The 21,454-nt window shown below is 49.5% G+C and overlaps 1 protein-coding gene across 1 annotated transcript in view; it reads right to left on the bottom strand.

The window, feature by feature from the left end:
• Window positions 1-19,471, bottom strand: part of Pard6g (par-6 family cell polarity regulator gamma) — a 63,476-nt gene extending 44,005 nt beyond the window's left edge. Inside the window, exon 1 of the mRNA XM_005065416.4 lies at window positions 19,236-19,471. Within this exon, the coding sequence (XP_005065473.1) occupies window positions 19,236-19,307 (72 nt within the window). The 5' untranslated portion in view covers window positions 19,308-19,471. The remainder of the gene's footprint in view (window positions 1-19,235) is intronic.
• Window positions 19,472-21,454: the final 1,983 nt, after the last annotated feature.

Raw genomic sequence — 21,454 nt, 5'->3', positions numbered from 1 at the left:
TACAATTTAAATCTTTGGTGCATCAAAAGATACTCTCAAGAAAGTGGAAAGGTTATCTACAGAATGGGAAAAAACATTTGCAATTTAAACACCTGATTATGAAATTACATCAAGAGTATAAAAGAACTTTAAAAACTCAACAACGGGCTTCCAGGCATGGTGACACATGCATGCAGTGGGGCAATGCATGGCAGACAGACCTCTGTGACTTTTGAAACCAGCCTGGTCTACATAGAGAGCTTCAGGCCAAGGCTACATAGAAAGGCCCTATCTCAAACAAAACAAAACAACGTAACTCAACAACAGAAAGACATCCATCCAAACAACAAGAAATGGTCAACAAACTGGAATAGACATTTCTTCAAAGGAGATCTACAGATGGCCAGTTAACACAGGAACAGATGGTGCACAGCATTGCTAGTCACTGGGGAAATGTGGACCAAAAGCACAGGGAAGCTCTCCCAAGCCCAGGAGTCCTCTGGCATGCACACTGCCTTCCTTTCTTGAGCGTCTCTCTTAACTGCCTGCACTTAAATCTAAGCATGCGCCATTTACTAATAAGCTCCAACCTTGAAAAAGACTGTAACAAGTCACTCCTATGGTTTAGATGGTGGCTGTCCCCCAAAGGCCCACATGAACTTGGAAGGAGGTGGGGTCTGGCAAGGGAGCCTTAGCTCACTGGGGCACCCCCTTAGGAGAGACTCTAGGCCCCTAGATGCTTGTTTTCACTTTCTGGTTCATGAGGTGAGTGTTTACACTGCCATATGCTCCTGTCATGTCTCACTATAGGCTCAGAACATGATTTTGGGTCAGAACTTCCAGTATAACAAACCAAAGTAAATCTTTTTCTTTATAAATGATTTGCCTCAAACATTTGATGATAGTAATGGAAATCTAACTCCATATGTTACCATTTCACAACTACGTAGATGACTCTAATAATTAATAATGAATAAAGGTAAAGCATACTAGTGTGAATGTGGAGGAATATGAGGCCTTGTACATTTTTGATAGGATCCCAATGGTTGGCAAACAGTTTGGCTGTTCCACAAAGGGTTAAACAGAGTTGCTCCTTGAATCACACCATTTCCCTCCTAGGTGTATATGCTCGAAGAGACCAGTACACATGCCTGTGCAAAAAAAAATTTTTGTATACAAATGTTTATAACAACACAGTTTTGAAAACGAAAATAACACGTGTCTATCAAGTGACCGACAGGGGCATACAATGTATGTTATATGCCAGAGAACTTTGAAATTATTATTCTGAGAGGGGAAAAAAGACATGAAGGTCATTTATTGTATATTCTACTTTCATGTTATGGCCAGAATAGGCAAGTCAGTAGAGACAGAAAGTGTAATATGGGAATGGTTCTATGGGCTGAAGGGAAGAAAGAGTTAGGAGGTATGGTCATAGGGTTTTTCTGTCTGGGTGAAGAGTGTTCTAAAATTAGATAGTGGTAATGACTGTACAGCTCTAAGACTATTAAAAACCACTGAATTTTACAATTTATAGGTGTGAACTTCATATTAATTACAGTGTCTACAGCTGTTATTTCAAAGAGCTCACCTTAAAGATTATGTTCCAGATTAGAAAGGCTCGCTGGAAGCTGTGATTAGAAGCATGGGATCTGTAGGGAGGCACTGGACAGGTGCTGTACATGGAGGCCCTGGTTCTTTTCCAGTAAACAGGAAACCCCAGGAGACTGGGGTCTAGACCTTGTCAGCACACAATCAAGAAAACATGCACAGTTACGATGTCAGGGAAGGCCAGGCCCTATGGCTGCTAGGCCTATGGAAAGAGGTATGGGCTGTGAGGCTTAGGCCAGTTCAGCTGGCAAGGCCAGCTTTTCCAGTTTGAATGGGTCCTAGGGTGTTGAATAGAAAGGAGGTCGGAGGACAGGTGCTCCTAACAGGGTGGAACTTGCCTTTTCCCTCACACTTCTGTCTCCACCCTGACCCCAAACTGCACAAGCTCCTCTGGTCTTCTCTCATTTAGAAACGAATGTGTATAATGGTGTTCCTGGAGACAGAGGGCTCTGGTCATCTAAGTCTATTTTCATTACTCGAATACATCCCGGGGGTAAATAATCATCATTGCCAATGCAATTCCTTACTTTCCACGTGAAAAGACATTATTGTGATTTGATTTTTCTTGACTTATCATACAGTTACACACACCTAATTTAGAGCATGGATGGCTCTAGAGTCATCTACATGTGGGTGTCTTAGCATTGATCAGCAGAGTTGGACCCACTGCAATGTGTTCTTCAAGTTTGCTCAGCTATCTTTATGGCCTGAATTAAACTGTAAGCTTCTCACCTCTCAGAAGGCTACCTTACAAGTCCCTCTGCCAAAGGCTCAGACAGCATGAGAGACTTGCCCAAGGCTACAAAGTGATTGACTCCAGGCTGGGTGGAAATGGAATTATTAATTCTTGACTCTTTATTCTGAAGCATAGACTGTGGCCACTAGTAACAACAGCCCACACATTTCTCTTATTAAAGAAAACATAGGTTTAGAAAACTATCCAAAAGTGGCCCCCTAAGGTTCATGAGTTAAAGGCTTGGTTGCCAATAGATGCTTTTTGGGTTTTTTTGTTGTTTTGTTTTTTAAGCTGACTGGTCATGAAGGCCTGTTTAGGGTGAACAGTTCATCAAGACCGTCCCTCTATAGGGTTTATCTTGTCCTGTGTGTCTCCTCTTTCTGTGTCTCTGCTCCCTAGGTGCCATAAAGTGAGCAATTCTGCCCCATCCATCTGTCATGATGCTCTGCCCTGCCACAGGTCCAGGGCTAGCCCAGCATGGACTAAATCCTCTCAAACCATGAGCCAAAATAAATGGCATCTCTTTTAAAGTTGTTTTTCAAGCATTTTAACACCGTGTTAAAAGAGCAACTAATACACGGTCCACAGACTTTGTATCAAACTCATGCGGATAGTACTTTCACTGAAAAACATCTTGCTAAGGGTCTGGGGAGGTGCCTCAGACCCTAAGAGCATATACTACTCTTCTAGAGGACCTGAGTTCATCTGGCAGCTTGTAACCATCTATAACTCCAGGGGGACCCAATGCCTCTGGCCTCTGCAGGCACCTGTACGCACACACACACACTTAAAAATAATAAAAATAATAATAAAAAACACTTCTTGCTGAACAAAACGCACCTTTGGCTGGATACCATTCCTGGTGAGCTGCATGTCCCTGTTTTGGCATCTATGGGAAGTTGGCTGGCTACCACCCTCAGGCTGAGCCCTGACTGTGCCTTCCTTGCCATGTTCACAGGAATGAAAACTGGCAACAGCACTGGCCTTACACGCTGTTGTCTCGTGAATGATGGAGGCTGCTGGGGTCCGAGCCCACTGGGTCCTTTGGTGACCCAGGAGGAAGGTCTTCTACCAAGTCTGTCATGTGGTTGTCCTATTCTAAATAGCTATTCACGGGAGGAGACACACACCGCCCCTCTGCTCTCCGGCTCTGACAGGGAGAAATACCATCTCCTTTATAGAGATAGGCAATGAAAACTCAAGCGGCGGAAGGACTCACCTTTGCTCCCTCATTCTCTGCCAGAATCTGGGCTGTCCAGGAGATTACCTCCCTTTTCAAGTCGGATTTCACAGACAGGCAGAATACAAATCAAAAGGCACGAATTTCTGACAGGCTTTCTGTTATCCTTTGTCGTTCATCTACTCAAAATATTTCTGTGTTTGAAAAATGTTCTTTCCCCTTCTGCCCCAAGTGAAGTCGCTGCTTGTCTCTGAACTGGTCAGAGAAGTGGTCCACACGTGTTAAAGCACAGGCATTTTGGGTAAATCCAGAGAAACCAGTTTCATTCAAATACCTACTGAAGGACAGTCTAATGTCTGCCGCCCCAAGGCACATCCTGGAGATCACATGACTCACATGTACCTGAGCCTAGGCTGTCCCTGCTGGCTCTCAGGGTCCCACAGAGGTGTATGACTGATAGAGACATCACCAGCCAGACAGAAATGCCCTATGGGTACGGCCAAAATGCCTCTCCCAGGTGTGTCTAACAAGCACACTTCTTTAAAATGAAGATCACACACTATGTGGTTTGCATTCCTTTATGGTTTAAATAGGGATACAACTATATAATTCTAAACTCAAAAGGGATTCAGGACTCCCTGCCACTCATGTCCTCTTCCCCAAGCAATCAATGATTCCAGCTTTGATGTGGTCTTCAAAAGATTTTACTAAAGAATAGTAAACAAGTGAACTGCATGTCTTCCCTTCGACAGGGTCTTGTGATGCAGCCCTGGCTGGTCCTGAATTTGTGATCTTCTTGCCTCCACCTCTGGAATCTTGGGCTTATAGCAGGTGCTATCTCACCCAGCCTTCTTTTCTAAACAATAGTAGCAGAGTGTCCACCCACAAGACTATACTCCACACTTTCCTCACTGAATTGCTCCATTGTGAAAACGCTTCTTTGCCTGGTGTTACAGGGCTATGGAGGAGACATCCCAACTGATACACGCTCTTCAACTTGAAAAGGGTTATTTTTCCTTGGTTGCTGGCTTCTTAAGGTGCCCACAGGACAGGACATCATCTATGTCATACTGACTGGTGAAGGCTTGTTGACGGTCTGGGTATCAGTGAACAGTTTATAGCAGCCAGGTACAGGCTCAGGGACCAGTTCACCCCCCAAACCCAAGCAGCCACACATTTTAAAAATTAATCTATATTAGAAACTACCCTAACTCACCGCTGAAGAGAAGCATATAGCAGATGCACAGATCTTGACTGAACAGTCAATCAAGCCTGCTAATGAGCTTTAAGTCAAAAAGTCTATAAGCCTGCAAGCTGGCGCTGGCTTAGAAGGTCGTAAAGCAAGATGGGGTGAGAAAGTTGTGAAACAGGTCTATGTTTCTCACGGGCAATGGACTCCACTAGCCCTGCCGGGTACACAAGTATCCTCCATCCTTCTGAAGCCACACACCAGCCAATATGCTGGCAAAAACCAGGAGGCAATGCTTCAAAGAATAATTAGAAACAGAGCCAAGTGACTACAGCTATACCTCCGAGCCACCTGGAGGTATTGGGTACTTACCTGAAAAAAAGGGGGGACATGTTTCCAAAAATTACCCAAGAAGGAAGCAGAGTGACTCACTGTGGCATTCTCATTTTCTTCTGGCTAACTCGAGTCGCGGCCCCAGGTTACCCTGCACTGTGGATTGTGTCATAGACAGGCTGCAGGCAGGACTCTCCTGGGAACTCTTCCTTCCACCACAGCCCCGTGTTCTGACCAGACAAGAGGAAGAGAGCACCTGAAGACGTTACATCAGAGGGCAGAGCGGAAACCACTGGGCTGTCAGGGCTGAGGGAGGGCCAGGGAACTATCACAGAATGTCCTTTTGGGGTACACACCTTTGTTTATTTGAACCCCTTCAAACTATAAGCAGGAGCTTACACACTGAGCCTGTTTCTTCTTGTGTTGTACTTCAGAATCCTAAAGGAGAAATACGGTCTCCGTTTTAACCACTACAGGACTTAATGTGCAGCAGCATCTAAGAATATTTGCCGAACGAACAATCAAGGAAGGATGCATTGCATATCCCTACATGCATTCTCCTGGTGAATATTCTCAGGGCACCTTTGTGGCCAGATACCATCCCACACACTTAGGACATGAAAGACCTCAAAGAGGAAACGCCAGCCCTCAGGAAACCCGCAGAAGGTAGGCAGCATGGAGAGGAAGATAGCCAGCTCTGTGTGAGTTAGGAGCCAGTAGGGATCATGGGAAGAAACAGAAGTTTCTATGGTCTTTGAGGCCACAAGCGTTAGAATGTCCTCCAGCCCCTTAAACTGGCTCTCCAGGAATGGCTCAGGTTCCCAGTCCTTCACAACTGCTTCTCTAGGAAGGAACCCATTCTCCCCAAACCTGTGGCCTTCTCTTCAGTCCTGTTTCTCCAGCAGTCTTGGCTTTCGCCTTAGCAAACTGTACCTGTGAGCCACGGTCCCATCTGTCTCTCCTACTTGGGACAGGGTGTTGCTCACAGTGTCCAGATTGCCAAGATACCTGAAGTGCTGCCTGCTTGTGGACGCCTTCTCTGGCTCCCTGTACCGCTTTCCCTAACCTCCCTCCCACCTCTGAGGTGGGACCTCTGAGAGTCCTAGCTATCAGGTCTTCTCTGACTGAGATTATTCTCATTGTATCTGTCCCAGCATGGAGCAGGAGGGCATCAACATAGCTGTAATGGCACTTGCTAACCTGTGTACCCAACAGAGCACCAGAGGGATAAGATGGCAGACGTGGGGTAGCCAAGCAGGAAGCTACAGCAGGCAGGTGTTGGAATGCACATCTGTGACCTAGGCCTGGCAAAGCTAGGAAAGGGCCTCTTTCCTCTCCAGCATTCAGTACCTAGAAACTAAATTCTACCTAGATTCAACCACCTAGAGCCAAGGACTTCAGGCTCCCACAGAGGGTCTCTCTGCAGGCTAGGACCTCTCAGGCACAGGGGAATGCAGAGCAATTGACAGGGGAGAGGGCCTGGAAGTGCCTCCTAGTTAAGTCTCTTCCACCAACTGCTCTGGACCCTGAGGGGGTGGGGGCCACCTGGTCTCACTGAGACATTTGCCATCAAATTCCTCCCTACCCTAGAGGGACCTATGTGGTTCTCACTCTGATCCCATCCAAGACCGGAGCAGGCAGACGCCTGACTCACTATCCTGAACTACAAGGTTTATTGTGAATGGAAACCTCTTCCATCTTTCCACACAAGAATAACTCTGTAAACTAAGCAAAAATCTGTCCTACAACTCTGGAGGCTGTTCCTGCCCGAACCCTACATGGCCTGGTCCTGCAAGGACCCACCCTGTAAGGCTGAGCTGTCCACGGGCCTGCTTTACCAGCCTTTTCCCCTCAGGCCTCTCTTGGCAAGACTCACCCCAGTAGGCTCCACCTGGTGCAGGTACTCCCCTATAGGGCTCTGTAAATAAGGACAATCTTGTGCAACCAGAAGCATCTAGAAATTCCCACAAACGACTCACTAAAAAATGTTTACAGCAATGGAAAATAGTACCAGTAAACGAACAAACTTACAACAGACCAAAACAGTCATATCCACGGACAGAAATACCAGATGAAGCCAAATGCAAGTGATGTTTTAAAGGGATTTAAGAATTCAGGGGCTTGTTTACAATATGTAAGGAAAAGAGAACTCAGTGCTGAATGCACCCTGTGATTCTGATCACTAGCAGATATCCTGACACAAAACAACAAAGGAAAAAAGTCTGGCCTACATATCTCTGAGAAAGATGCAGCAAACCAGGGAAGCTTTTAGGATGGACTGACCCCTGCTCCTGGGAGTGATGCCGAGCAAACAGCATCAGCATCCAGGTCCACGGGAACAATGCAGCCCTGTAGGAGTCAACTCAGGTACATTCTTCTTTTCCTTTCTTTATTTTTGAGACAGAATGTCATGTATCCCAGCCTGGCCTTGGATTTGCTATGTAGCCAAAGATGACCTTGAGTATTTAATCCTCCTCCCTCCACTTACCAATGCTAGGATTATAGGCATGGACCACCATGGCTTAGGTGGTGCTGAGAATCAAACCCAAACTGTACACACCATGCCATCACACCGTCATCTCAACTATATCCAAGCCCTCTGCTGTACTTTCAAGGCTGGACAACTACGGCTGTCCACAGCCAGTCACAGCTATAGTCCATTTTCCAGTATTTGTTCATTTGAGAAAATTTCACATAATGTCTGGCCCTGAGCTGGGGGTGAGTATATGGTGCTGAATGAACAACCTGCCTTCATGTGGCTGAAGGTTTGCTGACCAGCAGGCTGTCAATCAGTAGTCACACATGCAGCGCGTAATTACACACTAGGAAATGCCAGGGATGTGAGAACCCAGGCCTTCACTTAAACTGGGTGTGTAAAGCAAGAAAATCACCAGGTAAGGAGACTGGGGATACACATTTCATCTACAGCGCGAGCCACGGTGCAGTGCAGGACAGACACGGACCCTGCCTGTGCTAGGTGACATAGCGAAAGGACAGACACAGGGGACCCTGCCTGTGCTAGGTGGCATAGCGAAAGGACAGGAAGGCAGACGTCAGCACAAGCTGAGGCTCTTTGGATTTCTCTGATGGCCCCAGTGTTCATGGAGATGGGACCCAGAGTCACAACAACTGAACTCCAAAGGAAGGGGCCAGGCAGGATCAATGACGGCTCTACTGCGGTTATGGCAGAGACTTGCCTTGGACTGGTAAGAAACATGGCCAGAACAGGATTTGTCAGGGAGAAAGAACCTGGATCATATTCATGTATTCCAAATTGAAGCAGGGTGGGATAAACTGGATAGATAGATGGATGGACGGACGGACAGACAGACAGACAATAGGGATATAATAGATAGACACACTTTAGATGATGCTCTGGATGAGACACTGGGACATATCTGAAATTGGGCCATAAGTCTGTGAGTCAGGCAGGGTGGTGCTTAGTCCCTTCCTGTGTGCAGCCCTCCCACCGCCACCCAGGGTGATGACGGCACAACTGTCACACCTGCATGACTGCCTGGACCAGCACCACAGGGTGCATGAGAATGCCCAGAGTGACTTCGGGACCAAGAACCCTCACTGTCTTGGACTCCACCTGGGAGGCCATGCACCTTTGAGGGAAGGCCTGCACTCTGGCTCACCCAGGTGCTCTACCCTGGGGATCCAATGCAGGCAGGACAGCAACCGCATGCCACAGACAAACAAGAAGGACAGGTGACTAAGTCACTGCCAGGCAGCCCTGCGTACTCTTCAATCCTGACAGCAAGCTTACGCAGAGACACAGCACGGTCCCAATTTACAGGCCAGGAGAGCAAGACCTAGAGTAGTGGTTCCCAACCTGTGGGCTGTGACCCCCACAGGGGCCGCATATCAGCTACTGACATTATGATTCATAACAGCAGCAAAATTACAGTTACAAAATAACAACAAAATAATGTTATGGTTGGGGGTCATCACAACATGAGGAATTGTATTAAAGCGTCACAGCATTAGGAAGGTTGAGAACCGCTGATCTAGAGGGACTCCTAAGGCCAGTAATGAAGGAGTTGAGGCCAAATTACAGGAGGGACTGAGATAATTCTAATGGGACAGTCAGAGACAAAGAAGAGCGTAGGTGGGAAGAGAGGTCTGAAGCGATGGCCTGGCATGGGCAAGAGGGGCTGCCAGGGAGGACGTGGGCTGCTTGGGAGCTGGCAAACAGACTCTAGGTAGGTGGAGTGTGAATGTAGCTGCTCGTCTGTCTCCAGCTCCACGGAACTTTCCTGCACTGTAAATCCACAGTGGGAACCTAGTCACAGAGGAGAGTCTGCAGGAGTCAGGCAGTTTGCAGGCTGGGAGCTGCACGGGGATGCGGACTGGCGCTGGTGACTCATGACACAGGCGCAGACGACGGAGTCGAGTTGGAAAGCACCAGAATCAAGAGCACACCAGCTCCCAGCTCTGCTCTCCGCACCGGCTTCGTAACTGGGCAGTCTACTGCATGTCTCTGGGGCTTAGACTCCTTGGTAAGCTCTTTATAGGGTCTGTGAGAATCCAGTTGGAAGGCTTGTTCTGTGCCCACAGGGTGGGAGGAGAGCGAGCCTCCCGGAGCAGCTCGTGCTCTGCAGGCCTGAGGAAGGTGAACAGCACCTCGAGGCTGTCACAGGGCTGTCACTCAGCCCGCCTCATGAACCAACCTACAAACGTCTGCAGCATTTAGGGCAGACCGTTTGGAGATGCTTGTGGTACGGGCTGGGCACTGCTCTTTATCAGCTCAACTTCTGGGGAAAAGCCTGGCTTATTAGGCCTGTCTCTTCTATTGCTATAAAGTAGCTATTCTTCAGGGCCGTTTTTCAAAACCAAATAACTTTTTCTTTTCTTTTTTTTTTAAGTAATACCATGAGAGACCAGAGCTTAAAGCTTTGGGTGGGTGCTGGCCTTTCTTCCCAGCCGTGTGATTCCATGGGCCTCTGCTAAGTCAGGGCCTGGAGGGCCCAGGAATACTGCTGCAGACAGCCTGCCGTAGTACCACTGGAGGAAATGGGTGATGCTCCAAGTCTTGTATCCGCCAGGCACACTGCACACAGGGCTGAAGTACCCATGCTGTGCTAGCAGGCAGGATCAAAGGTTCAGGCTGCTGAGGAGAGGGGACCTCACAGGATACAGGAGGCCATTTAGGAAGCAGCCCAGCCCTGAACACATGTCCGGGAGGCAGCAGGGAGGGAGGTGGGTGGATACTGACCTCAGCAGGCAGGTGCTGTATGTTCCCCAGGAAGTGGAATCATAGACCGTGGAACTGGATGGTTCAGGGTGATGTTGCAACTCAAATTCTGGACCTGAACACACATGGCGTAATGGTTTTGTCATGAGTTCATGTCCTTGCTGAGCCTCGGGGTCCTCATCGCCACAGTGGAAAAACAGTACTGTGTAAAGTGTTTTGAGTATCAACAGAATCCTGTATGCCAAGTGCCCAGAATGAGGCCTGGCACAGATGTTACCCAAGGCTATAACCACCAGACTCATTCAAGCTGGAGTTTGTGACACCATGCCTAGACTTTGCATATGTGTGTGTCTATGTAACAGCTTCTCCCACAGACTTGATCATGTTCCTGGAGCAGGTTATATCCACTAAGCACCAGGCATTAATCTTGGGCTAGGCTGTGACTACTGACAGAGGCACCTCTATGTTCTTTTAGCTCCATCTCTCCCACCCCCAGTAGGGTCCCAACCCTAGGAAATAGCGGTAGGTCAGGCGACTGCCTGTTCCAACTCAGGAGGGTCACCTTCTAGCAAATACTCCCGTCTTCAACAAAAGGAGCACATGTGTATAGCTTGTAGACCAAACTGAGCATATGAGGTGGTTCCACACAGGCCCCTACATTCAGTATCAACTTCTCAGGCTCAACCTCAGGGGGGGACCACATCGTCTCTTTCCTTGCTCATCTCTGCCAGCAATGGCACTGACCGACCTGGTATGGTGTCATGAGCAGGTGCACCTCCTCTTCCTTGCAAGGAACCAACCACGTTGCAGGCAGACAAGATTTTTGTCCCATAGCAACATCCTGCTATTTCAGAACACTGAGGGAGTGAGGCCACGCTGGCTGTCCGGGGGTGGGGGCGGCTAGTGGCTTAGGTCCTTGAGCCATGGAGAACAGGATACTAGTATTACTTTCATTGCTAAATTCCTCTACAACAGCTGACCACCTAAAAACAATAGCACATGAGGCCCTCAAGTTTCTCTTTCGTAATAGCCGCTCAGAGGGTTTTTCTATAGCAACACACGCTGCCTTCAAAAAGTCACCTGAGGGGAGGTATCTTGGCCTGGGCACTGGCACCTGTCTCATCTATTCTGTCTGAGAAGCAGAGGCAGAGAGGGAGAGCTGTGATCACGGAATGTCAAATCTAGCTTTGACAAGCATAATAATATGATAAATTGAAACAAAGCAAAACAAAACAAGCATGTATTTAATCAACAGCCAGAACTTTGATGAGCAGCAAAGAAATCCCACGGTACCTCAACATCCTCAAGTGTGTACAGATGATGTCCAGGGAGACCCTGGCTCACCCCTGTAATTAAGATGGAGTGCAAAATCTTTGCTCTACAGGTTCCATGAATTGTCAAGCATGAAGCTGATATGGAGCCTTCATCCCACATATGCGACTTCCTTTTTGAAAGGGAGAGGGTTCAATCTTCCCCATACATGGAGAATAAATACTACAGAGATGGCCTATGATCTGCTGTATGTGGCCCAGGCTAATCCTCATTCATCTCATGTCACATCCAGCCACAACACTCAGCTAGCTAGCCACAGGGGTCTCTGAATGACCGATTGCTGTGAACCAATGGGAAGCTAAGACATCCAAGAGCAGAAGTGACCACAGCCACAGTGAGGCTTAGCAAAAGCCTCCTGGCTCACATATCAGCAGTGGGTACCCAAAACTCGGCAAAAATACAGACTTTTCTTGATTTACTTTGATCAGTCAACAAATGCTGAATGAGATGTAGTTCAGTTCCTCAGAACTTCAGAACTGTGGTGTGTCAGACAAAACCTGAGAAGCAGTAAAACCAGTGATGCACACATAGCACCATTATTTTATACATCCGGGTAGGGGAGAGGGATAGCCCTAACCCATGCCTCGCCACCTGGTATTCTGGTGTAAGTTTCACCCCAGCCCTTGGCATCCATATACCCAAAGAGTCTGGAATGTTCTGGTGGTAGCTCCACCACAAGCCCCCTGCCACATCTCTCTCCAAATCCTGCCGCATCTCAGAAAGCCCGCCAAATGATGACTCCTCCTCCACCAGAGATGCTCAGGAACACTCCCACAGGGTATTTAAACTGCCCCCCCCCTAGAAAACAGACATGTGGTTTTCCAGTCTCTTTTTTCTGTCTCCTCTCTGGCTGGGGGGGGGGTGGAAAATCACCTGGGAAGGGTTTTATCCATTAAACGTGGGGTTTTCTCCTAATTCAGTTTGATTTGGTCCTATCTGGATTACTGCATCTTCAGAGAGCCTTACTGGGGTGCGGAAACTTTTCACCTGGCACAGTTTTGGTTTGTTGGGAGGTCACTGGATGGGTCAGGGTAGCAGGCAAGCCACAGGCTGGTTGTAGGTGGTCCACACAGGAGGTCCTGCATCTGGGATGAGATGCTGCTTCACAGTGGGCGTTTTCCAATGCTCCATAAAGCAAGCTTTCCCCTCACCAGTAGCACAGATCTTGACTTGGGGGTGGGGTGGGGGTGGGACCCAAGCTAGTTTTCAGAGCCAAAGGCCTGAGACAGGAGAGGTCGGGAGGAAGCAGTCACAGGTGATGCCAACACACCCACTGCAGGGAGTACTGGGTGGACCTGGTATGGGCTTGTGGGGTGGCTTAATCTCGGAGACACAGTGGAAACCTGAAGTTATCAAGAGTAGGAGGAGCAAAATGGACTTTTAATTTCCCTTTTCTCTGCTTTGTTTAGCGTCTCTACTCCTGTCCATCTTGTGAGCAATGAGCATCTTCCAGGCATGGGGTGGGGGTGGGGGGCAGGAAAGCTGGCTGTCAATCACGCATTTGCCGTCTTCAGAAAGCAGACTTTCTAAAGTAGTCCCACAAGCCATTACTGGAGTCATATCAGTAAGGAAAACCCATTTGTTTCTCATCTGAACCAGCAAGCATTTATTGTCTGTGTACTATATGCAAAACTTCACTGGCCAATGCTGAATTGCAATTGAGATGTAATTTGCAAGCAACTTTGTGGGCTGGTCTTCCAAAATGCTCAACTTGAAATGCGTGTGATGGGAGAAGTAAAGAACTCCAAACAACAGTACAAGAGCTTCGTAGTCAAGAGCTGATACAGAGAACCCCCACAGAAGCAAGGAACAGATGAGGGCATTCCTGGAGGCCAAGCAAAGTGACAAGACAGCTGGGCTGCTGACCTCTGGCTTCACATAAATGTGAGGCTGGGGACTGTGACACTTCAAATAATAGGATGAAGGACCCCCCCACACACACACATGCCACCTCACCCAAATCTGCCCTCAGCTGATAACAGTGAACACGGTGTCTGCTCCCTCGCCTTTGTATCCCAACATGGTCTCCATATCTGACACACAGCACTTGCCTGGTAAAAGAACAACTTTTACCCCCAAAAGAATGGGTGGGGTGGCAGCAGGATCAGCATTTTGTAGCTAGCTCCGGAATACAGGTTTCCCTTGAGGACATGCATCAAGAACCTTCTTCCACAATGCAAGGAAAAGAAAACAGCTGACCTTAAGATCAAAAGACTCACATTCCCAGCTGTTCCCATGAGCTATAGACCTGGAGAGCTAGGACCTCTGGTCCCGAGTGGGAAACTAGAACACTGTGCCGGTACCCAGAGAGCTAGGGTCTCTTATACTAAATGGGGGCACTGGGATGAGGTGTCTGTATCTTGGTCTGAATTTCATGACCTGACAATCCCTAACAAGAGCCATGACCCTTCCCCACTGGTGGCCATGAGCTGTCATGGCATCGATTGGGTTTCAGAACCTCTGTTAGACCCTTGTGCATAGTGGAAGAAATAGGAGAGCCCATTTTATGGCCCATGATGGGGACTAATGGATTTTTTCTTGCAACTTCAAAGTATTTGGAACCATGTCTGGCACATATTTCACATACATGTTGGGTATGTTAGATGAATGCTAAATGCTTCGGAGTGGGGCCCTTCTCACAGAGGGCCGCGCCGCACTTGCGCCGTGTTTTACATCCCCAGTGTGTTCAGTTTAGCCTTGGAGCAGGGCTTAGAAGTTGAGGGGCTACAAATGAGTGTAACAATGCTCCTTGGGTCCCTAATTTACAGATGAAAAGGAGTGGGGAGGTAGCAGGCATGTGGGTTTGTCATAGAGTCAGCTGGACGAACCTGTCTGTGTGCTCCGCTGCTGTCCCGTAATGGTGCCCATGAAGGACCAGCGTTTTAAGCCAGGGTGCTGCACCGCCCTATGCCAATCTAGACGTACTTCACAAATGCCAGAGCTTCCGAGACCCTGAAAGGTTCCATCTCCCAATTTCTGACACCCTTCCCTTCTCTAAACTTTGAAGAACCACAGCCCGGTATCTGGAGCACCCAGGGCCCAGGCAATGACTTGACTCCTCAGCAAGATTTAATTGCCTCTGGCCATACACCCTGAAGAGGTGGGGAACATTCTGGAGGCTGCGACACCATCCATGCTCCCCAAGCTAACATCCAACCTGGGTCCCTGTCAAGAGCCTTTTCTGAAGGCAACTTCTCAAACCAAGTCCCAGAACCTGTTGAAACACATATGTGCAAATACAACAAACCAGAATCTCCAAAGGGTGTAGCTGACACACAGGTGAGCCAAACCGTGTCCAGGCAGTTCTCAACTGGCCCACAGGAGGCGAGTCCTCAGCCATGCAACAGGGAGGCCTGGCCCACGTTCCATCCCACCTGCTGCCTCATGCCAGATGGAAGGGTGGGTCCCTGCAGGGCCATGGCAGCCAACAAGCTCAGCCAGAGATAAGATCTTGGGGATCAGAGGAGACATGCTGACAGAAAAAACCGTGTGCCCAGCTGTCCACAGCAGAACTTTGCCAGCATATGATCATCCGGGCCATGAGGGTGCTACTCAAACACAGGCCCTCCCAGGCGGCCCAGGTTAATGTCTGTGCTATGCTATACTTGAGAAAGGACACCAACTCCACTCAGAACCTGGAAGATCAGTCTCACCTGCTCTGGTGGGATACAGGATAAAACAGCGTGCGTGCGTGCGTGTGTGTGTCTAATAGGTGAAGAGATTTCTCAGAACATTTAATTTTAAAAAGTTACTGCACGTGCATGATACGTGTGTGTTTGTAAGAATGCATGTGGTGTGCATGCCATGGTGTGTGTGTGTGTGGAGTCAGTTCTCTGATTCCAGATTTATGTGCATTCTGGGAATCGAGGTTAGGCTTGCTTGGCAAGTGCCTTCACCACTGGGCTACCTCATCTGCCTAAACATTTACTAATTATGTACTCAAAGCTGTAAAAATATGCTCATCTTTCTCTCAGGTAGCCTCAGAGTTCTGTACTGATTTAATAAACCAATAGCTTTCACTTGCCTTATGTTGTGTATTCTATTTAAGCTTTATATAAATACTTCAATATGCTTCACAGCACAGCTTGGGAAAAACTGAGGGAAAAACAGGCAGACACTCAAACAAGACATTGGTTAAATTAATTGTGGTTTAGATATGAGATGTAATAATACTATGCAGTCATTTTTTTTAAAAAGTCTTCTAGAAATACTAATGAAGAGACATTTATAACATATTGCCAGACTGAAAATAGACTACATGATATGTCTCTATGGTCCTAATTCTAGAAACCGTAATGCGACGTTTGCACACACACGTGCCATCAGAAGGCCACGAGGCAACATTTAAGAGAAGGTCATCTGGGGACATAATTACCAATGGCATTTATCCGTCTCCCAGCTTCAACTTTCTTTAGAGAGGCACGAACAAGACAGAAGCCTTCAGTCCCAAACAGAATACAGAGTGGGCATCGTGATCGCTGCCTTAAAAGGAGTAGAAAGGGGGTCAGAGTGAGCCTGGTTTGGTGTGGGGACCTTCAGAATGACTTTGCAGAGGACGGGCTCTCAGGTGGGGGGAAAAGACAGACTCCTGTTTAGGGTGTGGGTTGACACCACACGGTGTGGAAGAGAACCTGGAAGCATAACTCCCTTAGCTCTGCAGTGGAGACACTACCGAGGTGGGAAAGAGAACCTGTTTCTCCTTTCAGGTTTCCAAGCAGATGGAAATGCCACTGATGATACGGAGGAGGCAAAGGCTTTACCAAGGACACGATGGATGAAGACGGCATCCTCTGACCCTGCCACCCCACCCCGACAGCAGGGGCCTTCTTGCTAGCCCTCAGAGCAGCAGAGGCGTTTGCCCTTCTTCCTTCGGTCTGAAACACCCTTTCCTACGCATCTCCAGTCTCTCCCTTCTGGCTGCAGGTCTTACAAGAGGAGAGGCAAAAGTCAAAATGGAGAGAGAAGGGCAGGCAGAAGCAGGAAGTCCGAAGTGCACACGATCAGGAGAGGAAGAGGCGAGGAGCTGGAGTAAGTGTAAGGGGACATAAAACGGGACAGCCGCCAGGCCGACAACCTGTGCCCTCTGCAAAGTGGCCAGCTGTGGCAGGTAACCAAGGGTCACAATTTTGGGAGGATGTGTAGCAGTTTCCAGGTCAGGCATCTTACAACGGTACAAGACCTCGAGGTGTGGTGCTGGATGCTTGCGACTGTGGGCGTGCTCAGTTTCCAGTGTGCCCCTCAGGTACTGCTTCACTTCGTCTCGGGGGCGAGTGGTTCTGATACAGCACCCACGCTACAGATGAAATGACCCACACAGGGAAACTAAATGGCTTGCTCCAGGCTCCCTGGCTGCCATGTCACCAAGCAAAACCATGATCCTGTAGTTCTACATTCAAGCTGGACGAAGTCCTCACTGATATGAAGTTCTGCCTCCAGCACTGTGACAAAAGCCCTGCCCTGCAGAGACGGACTCCACAGTAACACATCAACTACAACGTGAGAGGAGTAGGGGAGGCTATGGAAGGAAGAGGGCCACACAGGACATTCTGGACAAGCAACGGGGATGCCAAGCTGTGGGGTGGCGAGTGTGTGGCAGCCGTCCCAGCCTGGGCCCTCCAAAGTCTCCCAAGTTCAAACAAACTTCAGCTTTGCCATTTATTCCCCTGGAGGCAGCATCTGAGCTGGAAGCCAAGGGGGCATGGAGTGGCATTTGTCTGCTAAGCGGAGCTGGAGGAGGCAGCTGAGCTAACGCTCCAGGAAATTAAGGCAGGTGGCCTCTCCTCCCCTAACAGCCTGCATGGACCACAGCCCAGAACTGCAGGATAAGGCCTGGGGAGGGCATTTCCTCCAGACCTGTCCCACGGCCTCATTTGGAGTTGGATAATGTGCTGTGCCATACGCAGCTGCCCAGCACCAGAACTGAGCTTTTAGTACCAATTAGTCCACACTCAGTAGTCAGGAAGAATCCTGGGATGGGTGGCTCCGAACCATCACTGTGTTGGAGGTCCTGCACATGGACATACCTGTATGCACACACAAGTGATCACACAAAACCCTAGTAAGACCCCCCTAAACAGGAGGTCAGCGTCATAACATGCTGGGCCAAGTGACCTCAGATTTCGGTATTCTCTCTGGCATCCGCTTGTGAATGTACAACCATCTCCGAAAAGTTTCAGGGAATGAAGTGGCTGCCATGTTGCAGTACTGAAGAAACGGGCAATCGTCTCAACGGCTCACTGAACGGAGGGCCCTAACGTCACAGCTCTGTGAATCTGGGAGTTTGGAAGCACTCCTGGGCAGCAGAAGGGATGGGTGGGGAGCAAGGGCCACGGAATCAGCATTTGGAAACAGGATAGGGTCTCATTATAAGTAAGAGAGGCCCCCAAATGAGGAGACCGTACACTTCATCAAAGTAGGTCTGCGGCTGTGCCCTGCTGTTGTTGCTGAGGACCACCCCTTCCCCGGGTCTCAACAGACAACCTAAAATTCTTACACCAAAGGACTCTTTGGGGGCTGCTCAGTCTGTCGAGGCACCACCTCCCAGGAGACCAGGTGAATAGATCACAGGTCTCAGGCCTATAAGAAGCACTGGTGAGAACTCACCCTTGGTGACCTGGACCATTCCCGCAGCTCCGCAGCTCCGCCTTCTTCACACAGAAGACAACTGGGCTACTTATCTCCTAGTCAGTGAGAGGCTCGACTTCTCCCACTGGACCTGGAGCAACAGCAGCTCCATCTCCATCCCGCAGGGTCCACACTGTAGACCCTCTCAGACTAAAGCGTCTACAGTGAAGGAGCCGCCCCCGCAGAGGGGAAAAGCGCCAGATCCTATCAGCCAATTATCCAGACACAAGGCGACCCGCAAGTTCGGGCACGCTCTGCCTAGGCACAAGCAGCGGGAGGGGCCCGGGCGCGCCCAGGGGGTCTGAGTCTGCGCTGGGGTCGCGCCCCGCAGCGGACTGCAGTCTGGTCCGGGGGCTCACCCACCTGGGAATTTCTGGGTTCCGGTACCCCAGGGCCGTGGGGGAATCTAAACCCGGGGAGCGTCTGGGAAAGATGTCTGGATAGGGAGGGTGCTCAGGGCTGGGTCGAGGAAGACTGGACCTGGGCCAGGTATATGATCAAGGGGTCTGGGCCTGGGGATTGAAGGAGCCTGGGGCTCCGGGTCTGGTACCCAGCGCCAAACTGGGGGCTGGGCTAGGGCCCTGATTTGGGAACCGACCGCCAGTCTGCTCCTTACAGCCAAATAGGCGGTGCAGCCAGGCCCCCCTCCTGGTTCTGGCCCCCCAAAAGACCCCTCCACGACCCGAAACTCAGCAGCCTCAGCTCCTAGATCGCCCCGGAAACACAGCCCTCCCCTCCAACGTGTGGCGCGCCCGGGTCGTCTCTAGTTCGTGGAACAAAAGAGCAGCTCTCGTGGAGCGGGTTCAGAGCCTGCACTGACTGTCCCATGGCCCTCGACCGCCGGGCTTTGTGTTCGCACAGAGCGCAGGGAGGACCGCCGGGGTCCGAGAGCACATCCCAGGGACCCCTGCGCAGAGGCATGCAGCGCCCAAGCTCCAAAGTTGTCGACGCCGGTCGCCTCCCACACCACTCCAGTTTCCCTCCGCGGGGTGCCCCATTCATTTGCCAGGGGAACGAGTGCGCACAGCCACGGTGGGCCTCGGATACTTACCTTGCTCTTGACTTCCACTGCGCTGCAGTCGTAGAAGCGTAGGGTCTGAGACTTATGAAAACTCCGGTTCATGATTTCGGTCCCACTCAGCCTCGCCTTCGCCCTCGCCGCTCAGGGGCCACAGAGAAGAGTCTCGGCGGAGACGCCCCCGGCCGTCTGCCCGGGCCCGGCGCCGGGCCCGCGCTCGCTAAGGGCGCCCGGCTGCACGGTGTGAGGCGGGCCGGAGCTGGGCTGGCCGCGCGCCTCGGGGACTCCAGGGGCCGCGCGCGGGAGGAGCTATGGGACGCCTCCCCCGAGCCCCGCCTCCAGGGCCCCGCCCCTGGGCCCCGCCTCTAGCGCCCCGCCTCCAATCAGGACCCTCCCACGCCACGCCCCCACCTGGTACCATTCCAAAGGAAGCTCCAAAGCATTCTCTGGGCTCATGTTTTTGCCTTCCCCACAGCGGTCGGCCCCGGAAAGGGGATTCTGGTTAATTCTTTAGAACTAGCACGCCAAGAAGAAGCTCCCCAGGCCTGATCCGACCGGCCTCCACCTGCCTGCCTTAGTTGCCAGGTTGCCAGTCCAGCACAAGCAGGACAGAAAGCTACAGGATAGTAAACCAGTCCCAGATTGTGATGAAGTAGTTAATGTTAAGTCCAACACGTAGTATTGACAACAAGAGCTAACATTTGTTTTGAGGGGCAGCGAGGGTTTTCTGTGGCAGTTGGTAGAAAATAGGATAGGTTCAGAGTGGGATGGAACTGATTATCAGTTATACCACAGAGGACTTGTTAATAAAATAGAGAACGCTTAGAAAGAGGGGAGAAGAAACCCAAGATGCAACCTGCCCCCTAAAGAGTTTGTAAAAAAGTTAGGGAGAGACACACAGGCTTTAAAAACTACCTAAAAATATCTTACACATATTTTGTAATTTTCAATTAAAGAATTAAAATTATCATAAAGTCACCACACAGAAGTGGAAAATACAAGTAAGTGAGATTATCCACAGTGGTGCTACTCAGCAGCCAACTCTGCTAACCTTTGGGTATATTTTATTTCTGTTTACTTCTTGTGTGCATTGTAATGTACTTTATTTTTTAAATTTAAATTAGAAATAAGCTTGTTTTACATGTCAATCCCAGTTTCCTTTCCCTCCCGTCCCCCCCCACCAGCCCCCTATCCCATCCCCTTTCTGCTACGGGGGGGGTGAGGCCTTTCATGGAGAATCTTCAAAGTCTGTCATATCATTTGGAGCGGGCCTAAACCCTCTCCCATGTGTCTAGACTGAGAGAGTATCCCTCTATGTGGATTGGGCTCCCAAAGTCCATTCATATGCTAGGGATAAATACTGATCCACTGCCAGAAGCCCCATAGATTGCCCAGGCCTCCAAACTGACACCCACATTCAGGGGGTCTGGATCGGTCCTATGCTGGTTTCCCAGCTATCAGTCTGGGGTCCATGAACTCCCCCTTGTTCAGGTCAGCTATTTCTGTGGGTCTCTCCAGCCTAAAGTAATGTACTTTATAGAATTGTGACCATACAGTTTGTCTACCTGGATTACAATGGACATTGTCATCCATTGTTTTTAGAAAATTTTCTTAAAACTGCTTATGTGACTAAAGGTATAACTCCCAATGGTTCCATTTTGTTGGTTATGTTTGCGTTTTATACATACTAATATTTAAGTGTTGAATTCCAGGTTTCACTTACTTCTGAGACTTTAGAAAATACTGACTCCTAAAATGTAATCAGATCATAAAATGCATGTATCTCTAAAGCTTTTCCTACAGTTTGCCAACTTGTATTCCTCAAACTGTGATTTTTTAAATTTAATTTTGCTGTGTACTTGTCACAGGCCTATGGTCACAGTGGTTTAGAGTTAGAATTCTTCCCTTAGAACAAACTGCAGATTGCTCAGAGGGGCAGACACAGCAGAAGCCTCCCAGGCACTTGTGAAACAAGTCTGCAGAACACCGGGGTGCATGCGCACTGGAGAGCAGCAGCATGCACTGGAGAGCAGCAGGGACGGAGCGCTGGCTCCTCTCTTCCCTCCTCTTTCCCACCCATTCCTTCTCAGAGCTCTTTCTTTCCCCGTCTCTCCTTCCCTGTGTCTCTCCTTCACAGCCTTCACATAACCTCAGCCGGCCTCAAACTTGCTGAAGATGCCCTTAACACTCCCAACCTCCTGCCTCCACCTGCATCCTGCTGGGATTGCAGACTTACATGTCCAGTTTTACAC

The sequence above is a fragment of the Mesocricetus auratus genome, unplaced genomic scaffold (genome assembly GCF_017639785.1).
Source record: "Mesocricetus auratus isolate SY011 unplaced genomic scaffold, BCM_Maur_2.0 Super-Scaffold_100015, whole genome shotgun sequence".
NCBI classification, from domain to species: Eukaryota; Metazoa; Chordata; class Mammalia; order Rodentia; family Cricetidae; genus Mesocricetus; species Mesocricetus auratus.
Note: the sequence above shows the minus strand (reverse complement) of the source record. Positions and strands in the feature narration are given on the sequence as shown.